The sequence below is a fragment of the Nelumbo lutea genome, chromosome 4 (assembly GCF_056320005.1).
Source record: "Nelumbo lutea isolate HS-2025 chromosome 4, American lotus-T2T, whole genome shotgun sequence".
NCBI classification, from domain to species: domain Eukaryota; kingdom Viridiplantae; phylum Streptophyta; class Magnoliopsida; order Proteales; family Nelumbonaceae; genus Nelumbo; species Nelumbo lutea.
This window is the reverse complement of record NC_142687.1, coordinates 36189113-36204782: the sequence shown is the minus strand read 5'-3', so window position 1 is coordinate 36204782 and position 15670 is coordinate 36189113. Positions and strand designations below refer to the sequence as shown.

General features: G+C 37.3%; 1 protein-coding gene across 1 annotated transcript in view; it reads left to right on the top strand.

The window, feature by feature from the left end:
- Window positions 1-3238: 3238 nt before the first annotated feature.
- LOC148855204 (Molecular chaperone Hsp40/DnaJ family protein) overlaps window positions 3239-15670 on the top strand; it is a 31247-nt gene continuing 18815 nt past the window's right edge. The window contains exons 1-4 of the mRNA XM_088982977.1: window positions 3239-3739; window positions 6103-6171; window positions 6684-6779; window positions 6915-7039. Of these exons, the coding sequence (XP_088839103.1) occupies window positions 3242-3739; window positions 6103-6171; window positions 6684-6779; window positions 6915-7039 (788 nt within the window). The 5' untranslated portion in view covers window positions 3239-3241. The remainder of the gene's footprint in view (window positions 3740-6102; window positions 6172-6683; window positions 6780-6914; window positions 7040-15670) is intronic.

Genomic DNA, 15670 nt, shown 5'->3' with positions numbered 1-15670 from the left:
GAAATCCTTAGAATTAGGTTGAATGGATAAAAACGAGTCGCTAGATGACTTGGAAAAGTACTATCAAATTGTGACCCATTATAGATGCCAAAGTAAGATAGTTTTGACTACAGAATGAGGGGGATGAGTATAAGACTCTTAATTGGTTAAGAATAATGTGTGTAATACACAGTAAATAACTAATCTAAGTGAGTGTGAAGTGTGACCACTTCTATGAGAGCTCTAAGGGATGACTCTCTAAAACACTCATGATTCCAAGAGGGGAACAAGGTCGAAATGTTCCAAAACAAAAAGAACCACTAAGGAAATGTGAGTTGAGTTTGTTGGAAAGTTAGCTAGTTACATCAAAAGGGAAAGGTTGAAGGAGTCTGACTCTACCCGTACTCTGTAACATAGTTTGTTATACCTAAATGTTGATTAAAGTCCAAAAGACATCACCATGAATACTTCTCTCACTGTGATGCTCAAGTGCCCAATCTTTTTTGTAATTTTAAATCTTGTGGGGGATTGTTGAAGGAAGATTCAAAATTTTAAAAATCTCCTCTATCCCTCCCTTTTGTTTTTGTTTTGTCTTTTCTTTCTTTCCGTCCTCTTGCATGTAAGAGACTCTTGTCCCACATTGTTTGGGAAAAGAGTTGGCTTTGAGTATATTACTAGAATTGCTCTCCCTATGGGTAGGGATTTGTAGGAGGAGGGCTATATGTCTTTACATCATATGAGGGGGTTGGGGGTGCTTTTCATACATGTGCGTACTGAGCTGGGTCAAGGCATGGGCACATCTACCAATGGTTCACGGAGGTTTGTAAGCGAGTGCACGTCTACCAGTGGCCTATGAAGGATCGTGATCAAGTGGCATGACTCAGCTCTCCCTTCTCTACAATTCTCTGTTTTGTCTTCATAGTTCTGCAACATTGATGACATTTGGTTTGGAAAGCGTTTACCGATAAGTTCCACTCTGACTTATTTACATTATTCTTCTAACATTTTTTATATATTCAAATATGAGTATTAATTGTATAAATCATTTAAAACTGATTTAAATCAATCTTGTGTTGTTTTAGATGCAAAACAGTAGCATTTTTTTGGTTAGTAAGTGGGCTTAAAAAACACTTAGGGCCTATTCGTTTCCTCTTAACTCTTATCTCTTAAGAGGAATCTTTTAATTTTAAGAGAAAATTGGTTGTTCGTTTCCTATTATCTCTTATCTCTTAAAGTGTAATCATACAACTTTTTGTTTTCCAATGATACCCCTAAAAAGACAAACAAAAACTCTCATATATGGGGTCAAAATGGATATTTGATAGTTTTCAAAATTAAGAACAACATTCTCTGCATTCAGAGTTCAGAGGAAAGAAAAGTTCACCAATACCAATATACCTCTTAATGTAATTATTACACTTTCAGATGTCAGACTTCAAAGCAAACAAACAGGCCTTTATTGACTTGGTGCTTACTACTAGCTATAGGAGCATCACCCCCTAGAAATTAGTCTTAATTGGGGTCACCAACCCCTAGAAATCAGTCTTAGGTGATCGACAATGGCCAAGAAGTGAGAAATGGGGCTCCCCTATCTCGGTTAAGCACAAACCATTGCTTGAGAAGATGACAGTTCATGGGTGGTTTGAGAGGGCTACTCTTGATTTGGGTATAGGATCTACTCCTCACACAGGGGCGTCTCACATGCACATCCACCGTGCATTGGGAGCATCTCCCGTGAATAATAACTTATAAATATGGGAGATGTTCCCAATGCATGGTACGATGTGCATGTAAGGTACGAGTGAGGCGCCTTGTGTGAGGAGCAGATCCAGTCTCCTTAATTTGGTGAGTTACTCAAGTCAACTTAGCAAGCTAAGTTGGCGATTCTGGCTCCTAACCCACAACTTGGACCAATTTGATCCAATCCGATTTAATCCCATCGAACTAACCAACCCAGACCAAATTGAGCCGATGCGAGCCGCATCTTTGACTGACTCATGTTTGTGATCCAAATCAGCTATCAAGCAAGGGCTGCTCAGTTGAACAAAAACATTTAAAAGGATGGTTCACTGCTGTACAAAGCTTGGATTTCAATCAAAATTGATACATTAGGGTTTTTTTTTTATATTCTAAATCTAGTTATGTGGATTCGATTCCTTGGTTCTCACTAAAATTATGTGGTTAAGTCCTGGTTCAATGATATCCAAAAGCCCTATTCTAAATCCATTTATGTGGAGCGATTCAGGGTTTTTTTTTGAACTAGATTTGGCCCTAGTATTATATATACCAATTCCATATGTACATGCATTATCGCTTATGACTATATGCCATATATATATATATATCCTACATCTTATATTTATATTATTATATAATATATATTTAGTAAAATATTATATCATATATATATAAGATGCTATACATACATACATACACACACACACACACATATTTAGTAAAATATTAAGGCTGTGTTTGGAAATGATGCAAATGGAGTTTAAATTGCAGTTCATAGTAAATTTTCACTCTGCGTCACTTTTGTCTTTGTTTGGCAACATTACATTTATGCATTGACAAATGACAGACCAATGCATATTTACATTGATAATATGACGTAAAAGTACATCAGTAAAAAAGAAGTAAATTTGCATTCAAGTGGGCTTTTGATAAAAAAAAGCATATGCTTTATTGAAATTCAGCTAAAAATTTGTTTGGTAAGAAAGTAAATTTATCAATACAAAACTAATCCAACTTTGTAATTTATATGAACCGTTTTACACTTTACATATTTGTATCATTTCCAAAGCAGCCTTTAAGTTTCTTCTAGCTACTAGGCACGACCTGCATCATATACAGTCTTGGTGGAGGTCCGGCTGGGCCAGATTTGACAAAAATATAATTGCTCAGGTCCGGAAATTTGCAAGCCAGGTAGGCCGGACTAGGTCATAAATGATCAATTGATCATCCCTGACAAACATGATATACTCAATCTTATTGAAGCTCCATGGTAATTACCTTCCCCAAGGTTATTAGCAAAATCTAATCCCCCATGTTTGAAAAATAACAGATACCTTCACGATAGAATACAAATGGAGACAACATTTATGATTTATGTGAGGGCGAACCAACTGAAATAACTTCAGCCTCTTTGCGCTTTATTCCATAGAACCCAAAGAACGGCTACGGCCCATAATTTATTACACTCATCACTGCCTTGCTTACTTGGATCCATGGGCCTTTCTAAGGTGGGCCTATTCCAATAATGCGTCTGGTTTTCAATACAATACATGAGTACAAGGGTTCTGGGGAGGTTTATCGGTGTATCGTCTTTGAGGCCTTCTTCAGAACTTCTTCTACCGTCGTGGTCTCACTTCAGAGTTCACGGGTAGTTTTCTCCGACTCCATAGAAGGTGCTGTTCTACTACTGGCCATGCCGGTTATCCATCATCACGTAAACCCTACATACACGATTCCTTCGAAGCTCCCTCTAATTTGCAACTCTGTAACTCAGCTCAAGAATTTCCGGTTATCAACTTCACCTCGCACCTTTAAAAGCTTCCATTTAAGTTCAGGAGATTCAATATTTCGTCGTGGGGAAGTACGGAATTGGAACCCTAGTTTTCCCTTTGTTCGTCGGAAATGCACTCGGAGAACCGTAATTAGGGCCGTTGGGGGTTCGGATTACTATTCTACGTTGAATCTCAGTAGAAATGCGACATTGCAGGAGATTAAGAGCGCTTATAGAAAGCTCGCTCGTAAGGTCCGTTTGTTTACCACTATTAACATTGTTAATATTTATGATAATTTCATTTATTTCGAGGAAATTGCCTTGTCTAACAATGTCATTTTGCTTAATTAGTCGCATGTTTGATTGTTCTTTCAGTTGCTTATGTTCCATGGAACCTGTTAAGTGTAGTCTAAGGGGTTACATACGTAAATAACTACAAGAAAATTCTTGACTAAATTAATTAGTCTAATTCAAAAGTTACTTTTAGTCAATTTAAAACTGAAACCTTTACAACCAGACCCAAGATGTGTGAAGAATTTTACTCTTTTAACAAGGAATTAAATGAAGATTAATTTATGGAACTAAAAGCAAACTTTGAGGTCTAGTGCAGTATTTGCACATAAAACAAGAACAACAGCGACAATGGTTAAGCTGATACACACAATATGTGTGCAATTCACCAGTTTGTAATTAATTTCTCTTTTTTATATATAGTATTATGGCCATCTTTTCTTATTTTCTGTAATTTATAGGTTTTTACTTGCATTCTGCCATGTGGATTCGATGAATTTATTCTTTGAGATGTGTTCCTGTCAATGGAACACACCTCTAAGAGTAGTCATAACTCTGCTCAGAAAATATCAATCGTGCTTATTTTCTTATCCATAGCTACTTAGATTGTTGGTTGGTTTGGTTCAAAATTAGATTGCCAATTATTTATCCAAAAGGATTTTTATTGGTGGATTGTAGTCAACAGCTTTTGAAAGAATCCATTAACCTAGGTGTTAGGATAAGCTTCTAGTTTTCTTTTCTCCTTTTCATTTGCTAGTCCAATTGTATAAGCGTGGGCCAACACAAACATTTAGATCTATTACATAAAAGACATGATAAAAGTTCACAAGATTTTTTTTTTTTTTTATATGTAAGGTAATATATTAAACCGAAAAAATAAGAGGGATATACAATCAGCCCATATTCTTGTACAATGAGAAACTGTACTAAAGGAAAAAATCCCTGAAGCTCAAAACCCTAAAACTGAGCCAGCAGGCAATTACAAACCAGAAAACTATCTAAACAGGAGCTCTTTGTCTAAAAAAGAACTTATCTGAATTTAAAAAGTGAGTGATTAGCCAACCACGAACACATCATGCCCAAAATACTTTTAAGAACTCCCTCTTTTGATTGTTGATGCCCTTCAAATATTCTCTGATTCTTTTCATGCCAAACTGCCTAGAACACAGCTGCAGGAATAGTGTTCCATAGTCCATACCACACTACCAGCCTTACTTAGATCCTTTAACCACCAAGCAAACAGAAAACTCTTCACATCAGGTGGAAAGCACACCTTCACCCCGAACAAGTCGAACATATTCCCCCAAATACGGTGAGTAAAACAGTGGATCAGGAGGTGAGTAGAGGTTTCTTACTTTTGTTGCACAGTGTACAGATAACATCCTGCACTTGGATGCCCCTTTACAAGAAATTAACTGAGTTTAACAAGGTTGCTTAAGAAAATAACCTAATTGTTAATGGTTCGATTAACACTGGTTCAGTTCTAGGTCTGGAATAAGAACCTTATTAACTGTGTTTAATAAGGTTAGGACTGTACCCAGCCTACCCCTCCTAAGATCCCAGATAGGTGGGGTAGATATGACATCATTACTGTGCCAAGATCCTTAATTTTTCACATCAATAATCTGTGCTTTATCTGATTTCTTCCCCCTTCCTCTAGTTCAAGTTGGTGGAAGTCTTGTACACTGGGCTGCCCTTTTTTTCTTAATGATCATTTCTGTTACTCTGTACTTTATGGATCTTCAAGCTTGCATATGCTGGTTATTTTCTAGGTACCAAGGATGTTCACTTGTGTGTTGGTATCAAAGTCAAAGACTGGTATTAGTTGTCTGACATGAAAAACCTGAAATTTAGATATTTGTTTTGCAGTTTTGATGCGAAATTAGTTTGTCTAGTTTTCTTTTCCAATGGCCAAAATCATGTTTCTAAAATAATCAGTTCATATAAGCATAATGTAAAATGCATTTATTTAGAATGAGCTAATGTAACAGAAGGGTTAAATAAAATGTTCATAGCTCTATAAATAATAACTTCATCCTAAGTCAAGTTTCCTGTTGGGTAGTTTTCAAGATGTGATATCATTACTGTGCCACATCACTTATTTTCTTATTCTATTCATGCATATCAAAGAAAGCAGAATATATGCTTTTTTATTGTTTCTAAATAAAATTTCAGCATGCAACAGTCTCCAACATGGTCAAATATCAGAAAATGGAGTGACTTTATTCTACACTTCGCCTTTTCTTTTTCCCTCCTTATTTCTCCTAATAATCTTACCTTAGATGTCTTATTGATCTGTAGTCTTTCTTTTTTTATTGAAATAGTACCATCCAGATTTGAACAAGAGCCCAGGGGCAGAAGAGAAATTCAAGGAGATTAGTGCTGCATATGAGGTATTCATGCCTTTTCTCTTTGCTTAGCTTTGATAGTCAAGGTTCAAAGTATCGATACGATACGAGTTTCGGCCATATCGTATCAGCACTTAGAAACGGCCAAAACTCTATTTTTTTTAGTTTTTTTTTTTTTTCAAATTTTGGTTTTTTGGGAAGATTTTAGCATGCTTTTTATTATTAAAAAAAATTGGGGGTCCAAAACACTTGGAAACAGGCGTTTCGGAATTGTTTTCAAAAGATACAATACAGTACTTTGAACCATGCTGATAGTATGTATGACATATCATATTTTGTTTGATGCATTGAAAAATGCTTGCTTCTGTATCATAAATCATGCTTAATCATACTTTATGTTTCTATTTGTTCTTATGCTATTAACAGACCCTTGTTATTTTTGAATGTTGCGCAGCATTTCAAGTTGGAGTATATAGTGCTAAGATGCAATCAATTTATTAGAATGCCCTTACTATTTCTGCATTTTCTTTTCATGTGATAACGGGACCTTTCTGTAGGTTTTATCAGATGATGAGAAAAGATCTTTATATGACCGCTTTGGTGAAGCAGATTTACAGGGTGACTATAATGGCTCTGGTTTCAGTTCACAGGGGGTAAGGGTTTTTTCTACACTACTGCCATCTACAACATCTGAATGTATATTTCCTTATTCATTAAGATGATTTTTAATTAGGATGCAGGCATTTGGTGATATTACATTTCTTGTTTTTTCTATTTTCTTTTTCTAGGTCGACCCTTTTGAAGTCTTTGATGCATTTTTTGGTGAATCAAATGGAATTTTTGGAGGCAGGGATGATTTAGGGGGTATTAACATCAATTTGAGAAACAAGCACGATCAGGATCTTGATATTCGGTGATTGTTCTGTCTTCATTATTAGTTTAACTGATTAGGACTTCCATTTTGCCTTTAATCAAGTAATGGGATGAGTTGCATGTGGGGCCAGGGTGGTGGAAGAATTCAACCACATACATTACTTATTTATTTACACCACTTTTGGTCAAAATGGATTAGTATTTATTGTTTTAAAGAATCTCTAGCTTGGTGGCTAGTAATTCAAAAAAGAAAATCATGTCTAAGGATATTTGAGGTACTTACACCCTATTTTTCTAGTGTATTTGCTTTTTTGTGCAGTTATTTCCTTCTCATAGCTTGATTTCCACCTAGATGGTTTTCTTTTCATTCTCTCCATAACTGTTGTTAAGATGTGCCGAATAGGGGTAGTTTAGTCTTCTTCTATTTATTAAGTAACTTGCTTATGTGGCAGTGTTATTAGAGTTACTCTGCCCCACACTTAAGTAAGGTCATTTCTGTCTTTGTAACTATGATTAGAACCTAATATAGATTAAGGGGGTTGACTGAATGGGTAACCCATCAGATTTTCGGCAAACCCTTCTTCTTCTTCTTCTTCTCCTCTTCCTGTTCGGACTACTGTAGCAACAGTCGAAACATGGTATCAGAGCAATGCTCCTGACCTAAGTCAGTTGGTAAAGCACCTCAGCACTGTTCGTGACTCTTCACTTTCGTTTCTGATCAGTCGATGGAGAGAACTGGTTCGCCCTAGGTCAGAAACAGTACAGCTTGTCTCTCTGCTGCGCATAACCTTCTTCAACAAGGAAAGTGACTTCAGTAGTGAAGGGTTGATTGGTATTCTCAAAGGAAGGTCGGTTCTTTCTTCTTCTAGTGTTACTTATATTTCTAGGTAGAAACCCTACAAGAAGCTATTGTACTGAGTAGAACCTAGAGAACTAGGTTCATTGTTGCCCTAGGAAGGGCTGTGTGTGCAGTAGCCGAATGTGTAGGGCTGCTGTAAGTTGTTGTGTAATAGCCGAATGTGTAGGGCTGCTGTAAGTTGTTGTGTGATGCCCTCTTGATACGGTATAAGTTAGAATGCAGTGACCTTGCCGAACTCCTTGTGGTTGTGTAATGCCCTCTTAAGTGTGTTAAATAAGTCTGAACTGGGTGCAGCAGATTTGGCTGTGTTGTGGTGCTTGAGTGGTTGTAAGATGGCCTCTACTTGTGATTAGTGAATGGTAAACTAATGCTTATGCGGGACATAAGTGTGTGAAGTCAGCAGTAGTGTGAATAAGAACAAGTGTGTGAAGTCAGCAGTGGTATTTAGAGGCTGCAATAGGGGCTGAAATATCAAACTGTGAACAACATCAATCAATTTATAGCTGAGAAGTAAAGTTAGAGACAACTGTGAAAAGGTACAATGGCAGCGATAGGAGATGGCTACAATGATTAGAAACCTAGTGTAGTAATTTCTTCTGACTACCTAGGAGTACAAATGACCTCAATTAAGATAAATGAGGAGAACTATGTTCCATGGGCTAAATCCGTGGAAGTTTTTCTCAAGGCAAAGAAGAAAGCAAAGCATGTTAGAGATGAGAAGCCACCGGTTGACTCTCCAGGGTTTGATGATTGGGAACAAGAAGATGCTCAAATCATGACTTGGCTGTGGAATAGTATGGAACCCAAAATCAGTGCCAACTTCATGTTCCTTGATACGGTTAAAGATATATGGGAGCATGCTAAGAAGTTATATTCTGGACAAGATAACACAACAAGAGTATATCAGCTGTATCAGGAGTACTTTGATTTGCAACAAGGAACCAAAACACTAGAAGAGTACTATGCCTGCATGAAGAATATAAGGAATGAACTCAATATCTATCATCCTCTTACTCTAGATATTCAAGTTCAGCAACAACAAAGGGAGCAGCTAGATGTTACAAGATTTTTAGTGGGGCTGAAGTCGGAATATGAACCAGTTAGAGCTCAAATATTGGGGGGCTCTACTCTTCCTACACTTGAGGAAGTATTCTCAAGACTTCGTAGAATCTCTTTGGGCCAGACAGAGAACCCCACACAGTATGATAGATCAGCACTTGTGACAGCTAGAGGTGGTGGACATAGTATAAGAGGGGGAGGTCATTCCAGAGGGGGCCGTGGCAATTCCATGATTGGTAGGGGTGGCCATGACTCAGGGGGAGGCCGTGGCAGAGGAAAAAAATAATTCTACAAGGAAGTGTACTCATTGTGGTAGGGATGGACACACAGTGAATTTCTGTTATGATCTACATGGCCCTCCCTTTAAATGGGCTAATCATGCTGTAGCAGGCGAGGTTGCTATTAGTGACAGTAAACTGGTAGACCTAACTCCTTCCACATCTACATCTACTTCTGGGAGGGAGATGGTGAGTGTTCCGCGTGATGAGTATGAACGGTTCCTTCGAACTACTTCATAGCATACCACTGCCACATATGCCCAATCAGGTATCGCTTGCATGCCATCTAAAACTCCTTCGTGGATTATTGACTCTGGAGCCTCAGATCATATGACCGGGACTCCAGGTGTGTTCTCTTCTCTTGTTGAAACCTCCACACCACAAACTGTTACACTTGCCAATGGGTTCTCATCTCCCATCTGTGGTGTTTGTAATATTGACTTGGCTTCTGTCCCTTTATCATCTGTTTTATACGTACCTAAGTTTCCATTCAATCTTATATCTGTTAGTAAAATAACCAAAGCTCTTAACTGTTCTGTTACCTTCTTTCCTTCCACTTGTGTTTTTCAGGATCTCAAGACGGGGAAGAAGATTGGTGGGTGGCATGAAGTTGATGGATTGTATTACCTTGACGGCGATGGATCTTCAATTGCACTTCAGACTTCCCTTACTCCTCTACAATGGCATTGCCGTTTGGGACATCCATCTCTCAAGGTCCTCAAGATGTTGGTTCCATCATTGAGTCAGTTGTTAGTTTTACAATGTGAGTCATGTCAGTTTGGTAAACACCGTCGTGTGTCCTTCAGTCCAAGAGTTGAGAGTTGTATGTTGAGTCCTTTTTCTTTGGTTCACTCAGATGTTTGGGGTCCGATCAAAATAGAGTCTTATAATGAGTACAAGTATTTTGTCTCATTTATTGATGATTGTTCAAGAATGACATGGATTTACTTAATGAAAGAAGTGAATTATTTTCCATTTTTCAAAAATTCCATGTTGAAATACGTACACAATTTGGTGTTCCAATCAAAGTTCTCCATTCAGATAATGGTCGTGAATACTTTCTTACTGCATTTCAACAGTATTTAGAACAACATGGCATTCTTCATCAGACATCGTGTGCTTTCACCCCTCAACAAAATGGGGTGGCTGAACGGAAGAATCGTCATCTTCTTGAATTTGCTCGGTCTATGCTTCACCACATGCATGTTCCTAAACGGTTTTGGAGTGATGCTGTACTCACTGCATGTTTTCTCATTAATCGGATGCCCTATTTTATTCTTCATGGTCGGTCCCCCTTCTCCATCTTGTTTCCCACTTTATCTCCGTTTCCATTAACTCCTCGTGTCTTTGGTTGTGTGTGCTTTGTTCATAATCTGAGTCCTGGAATAGATAAGGTAGATGCACGCTCAATTAAATGTCTTCCTTGGCTACTCTCGGACTCAATAAAGGTACAAGTGTTACAATCCTATTGCCCGAAAGTGCTATGTCTGCCCTGATGTCACATTTTTTGAGTTTGTCCCCTTCTTCTCTAGTCATGAAGCACCCTTGTCCTCACCCTTACCTCCTCTTCCTCTTCTTGTCAATGATTCAGTTCCAGAGGCTGTTGTTGGAGTAGACTCATCTCCTCATCCAGTGCAGGTCACCACTGAACGACCACCGATCCACCAAGTGTATGCACGTCGAACGACACCGGCCCCTCCTCCTGCTTCTACCTCATCTGCGGATCATCTCATGGCTCCTATTACTGAACCTTTAGATCTTGACCTACCCATTGCCTTACGGAAAGGTAAACGTAGTTCCACACTCCATCCCATTTCCAATTTTGTTTTATTATCTTGTCTTTCTGCATCACATCGCCAGTTTGTTTCACTTTTGTCTTCTATTTCCCTACCTAACAATGTTCAAAAAGCTCTTAGTTCACCTGGATGGCGGCGGACAATGGAGGAGGAACTTTCTGCTCTTCAACATACTCAAACGTGGGAACTTACTACTCTTCCACCTGGAAAGCATGCTGTGGGCTGTAAATGGGTGTATACTGTGAAATACTTGCCGGATAGTAATGTGGAGCATCTGAAGGCCAGACTTGTTGCTAAAGGTTACTCATAGGTGTATGGTGTGGACTATATGGAGACATTCTCACCGGTGGCTAAAATTGGTTCCGTTCGTGTCCTAATTTCCTTGGCAGTTATGTATGATTGGCCTCTCCTTCAACTTGACATAAAGAATGCCTTCCTCCATGGTGATCTAGTGGAGGAGGTATATATGGAGCAACCACCTGGGTTTGTTGCTCAGGGGGAGGGTGGTAAGGTGTGCAGGCTGAAGAAAGCAATTTATGGGTTGAAGCAATCTCCATGTGCTTGGTTTGGGAAGTTCAGCGAAGTGGTGAGGAGTTTTGGAATGAAGCAATGCCAGGTTGATCACTCAGTGTTCAGTTATGACTCAGAAGCTGGGAAGATTTTACTAGTGGTCTATGTGGATGATATTGTCATCACTGGTAGTGATAAATTGGGGATTGGCAAACTAAATGTATTTCTGCAAAATCATTTTCAAACAAAGGACCTTGGAACATTAAAGTATTTCTTGGGAATAGAGGTTGCCAGGTCAAAACAAGGTGTGAATCTGTGCCAAAGGAAATATGTCCTTGATCTATTGGAAGAAACAAGATTGTTAGGTGCAAAATCGGCTGAGACCCCTATGGAACCAAATGTTAAGTTGAGCAGTGATACAGGAGAAATATTTGAAGATCCTGGAAGGTATAGACAACTAGTGGGAAAGCTGAACTATCTGACTATCACGAGACTCGACATCTCCTTTGCAGTCAGTGTGGTGAGCCAATTCATGCAGAACCCTCATATACCTCATTGGGATGTAGTCCTTAGAATTGTGAGGTATCTGAAAGGTGCTCCAGGCCGTAGGCTATTGTATAAACCAGGAGGAAAACTTGAAGTAGTTGGGTATACAGATGCAGACTGGGCAGGCTCAGTGAGTGATAGAAGATTTACTACAGGCTATTGCACATTTCTAGGAGGAAATCTTGTGACATGGAAGAGTAAAAAGCAGACGGTTGTAGCCAGAAGCAGTGCTGAAGCCGAATATAGGGCCATGGCTCACACTACTTGTGAATTAGTGTGGCTGAGGAATCTCCTACAAGAAATTGAGTTTCACATGGATAAACCTATGAAATTGTACTGTGACAACCAAGCTGCACTACATATCTCATCCAATCCTATCTTTCATGAGAAAACAAAGCACATAGAGGTTGATTGTTACTTTGTGAGAGAGAAGGTTATTGCCAGAGAGATAAATACAGAACATGTGGGCTCCAATGACCAGTGGGCAGATTTGTTTACAAAAGCTCTAAGCTCAGGGAAAGTGAACTATCTATGTAACAAGCTGGGACTATTTGACATATATTCTCTAGCTTGAGGGGGAGTGTTAAGATGTGCCGAATAGGGGTAGTTTAGTCTTCTTTTGTTTATTAAGTAACTTGCTTATGTGGTAGTGTTATTAGAGTTACTCTGCCCCACACTTAAGTAAGGTCATTTTTGTCTTTGTAACTATGATTAGAACCTAATATAGATTAAGGGGGTCGACTGAATGGGTAACCCATCAGATTTTTGACAGACCCTTCTTCTTCTTCTCTTCTTCTTCTTCTTCTTCTTCTTCTTCTTCTCCTCTTCCTGTTCGGACTACTGTAGCAACAGCCGAAACAACTGTTGTTGATTGATTGCCGTTCCTTGAAGGCAGCCTAAGATAGTTGGGCTATGATACTGCTATAACTCTACAAGGGTTCTGTATTGTATTGGATACTTCAACTTTTAGTTTAAATTTCATATCTAATACCATATCCAACGATTTCCTTGCTGTATCTGGGTAACATAGTATATAGGTGGAAATTTTTAAATCTAGCACCCAAGCACACTCATCCAAACCTTCTAGGTTAGCTATGCCCATTGTTTAAAATGTCTAGATATTTTAATACTTAACAAACTATTTCCATTTCTATTGGGACTAACATGAAATATTCTTATTAATTGTTGAATTATTATTATTTCCTGTTTGGTAACACAAAACATTATTGGAATATGTCTCAAAGCAGCATCTAGTGTGTTAAAACTTTTAATGTTGTCTTCAGAGAATTATATTTTGTTCATTTTATTGATATAAGGTTTTCAATTTACATGTACATAAATATCATCCAAATATTTGTTTTAATATGGTTCTTTTTTCTTTAAACTCATTATATTTTTAAGTTTATCATTGTAGATGACTTTTCTTTCTAATTACCTTTATGAAATACTTCTAATTATACATAATTTAATAAAAATATTTATTGTTTTATAATTTAAAATCTTAGGAAAGGATAAATAACACAATAACATAAATTGCATATTCAAATCATAATTTTTACATTAAAATAATGTCTATAATAAAATTATCATTTTTGCGAGAAATGGTCAAGAAATTGCAAAAGAAACAGAACTCATGTACAACCAAAAGCTGTACTCAGGGACTATACAAAAGTTGCCCCTGCAGCACTATATTTTCAAGCCCCACTTTATAAAAAGATTTCCATGTACAAGAAATTTATTATAGTAAGTGATTTAAAAGGCGTGCCTAGGTGCTCAGGCGAGGTGCATTTTAAGGCATGTGCCTTGCCTAGGCCCTAGGCGCAACACTTTCAAAAGGCACACGCTTGGTACGCCTTGCACTTCAGCCTAGGCATGGACCTTTTTCATTTTGTGTGCTTTTTGTTCTTTTTTCAACCTAGCATTGGGCCGGGAGCTCCACCCTAGACCCCCTACCAAGCTCCTTGAGACAAGCCCAAACAAGTCCATGTTAAGGTCTTAAATTCTTAATCATTACACAAAAAATGGTTTTATAATTTTAATTGCCTTTTAAGAATATATTTTACTAGGATGAATAAATGAACAACATTAGTAAATAGGGGGTTCTCTAGTAAAATATCTTCTTAAAAGGCAATTAAAATCTTTTCTTTTTTTTTTGTATAAGGATTTAGAATGTAAGACTCTAACATGGACTTGTTTGGGCTTGCCTCGAGGGGCTTAGTACACAAGGCGGCTTGTAGAATCAAGAATGCAAGATGTTTTACATCACATTAGCTATTTGAAATAATGCAACTGAGGAAAAAAGAAATTGTGGGTTTTTCATGCTTGAAAATGTTTTATATGTTTGATTTTATTTTTAAAATTTCATTTGAATATGCTTTACATGTTATGTTTATGTGTTTTAATTTTAGATAATAGGTTTTTTAAAAATATTTATTTTAAAATTTAAGTTTATAGTTTCATTAATATTATGTTCAATATATATATATTATTTTTTTTGGCATCTTTTGAATTTTTTGGCTTTTTTTGTATTTTTGCGCTTTACTTTGAAAAGGCGCGTCTTTCACCTTGTCCCTTGCGCCTCAGTCACAAATTGTCACTTGTGTGTGTGTGTGTGTTTTTTTTGGCACCTTGTGCTTTTAAAACACTGATTATAGCCTATATTTTTAAACAATTTGTGTATAGCTAGCCATCAATACATCTTTCCCAGAATCTTCTGAAACACTGCATCTACAGAGCTGCACTTGTTCTTGAACATTCTCTTTTTTGGTGGTAAAAGAAAAGTTCATAAGTAAAAGATCAGATTACAAACAACAGAACAGGTGTTAAGATAACACCCAACCCAATGATTAGCAGAGCAATTCAATCTTACAACTCAAAATAAAACAAAAAGAAGCCCCCCAACCAAGACCAGTGTTTTAAAAGCACAAGGCCAATTTGCGCTTGAGGCGCAAGGCGAGGCATGCGCCTTTTTGAAGCAAGGCACAAAATTACAAAAAATGCTAAAAAATAAAAAAGTCAGAAAATTCAAAAAAATGCCAAAAAATATAAAAATTTGCAGAAAATTCAAAAAATAAGCATAATGTTAATAAAAATATAAACTTAAATTTTAAAATAAATGTTACAAAAAACCTATTATCTAAAATTAAAATAAGTAAACATAACATGTAAAGTGTATTCAAATGAAAATTTAAAAATAGAAGCAAACATATAAAGCATTTTCAAGCATGTAAAACCCATAATCTCTTTTTTTCCTCAATTGCATTACTTCAAGTAGCTACTGTAATGTAAAGAATATTGCATATGAGTCACCTTTGTACCACGCCCCTCGAGGCAAGCCCAACAAGTCCATGTTAGGGTATTAAATTCTTATTTCTCACATAAAAAATAATGACTTTATAACTTTAATTGCCTTTTTAAAAAGATATTTTATTCCAATCCTAACATCCCTTTCTGCTAAATTGTCAATCTCCATCCTTCCTCCTTTCTCCTCCACCTTGATGGTCAATGAATCATTTAGAGTCATCTTGCTTTCTCGATCCCCCCTAGGCTTCTTTTCTTCTGCTTCCGACCAAGTCACCATGCCATCTTTAGGAAAAGAATACCAATGCAGCTCCTCCCCCTCT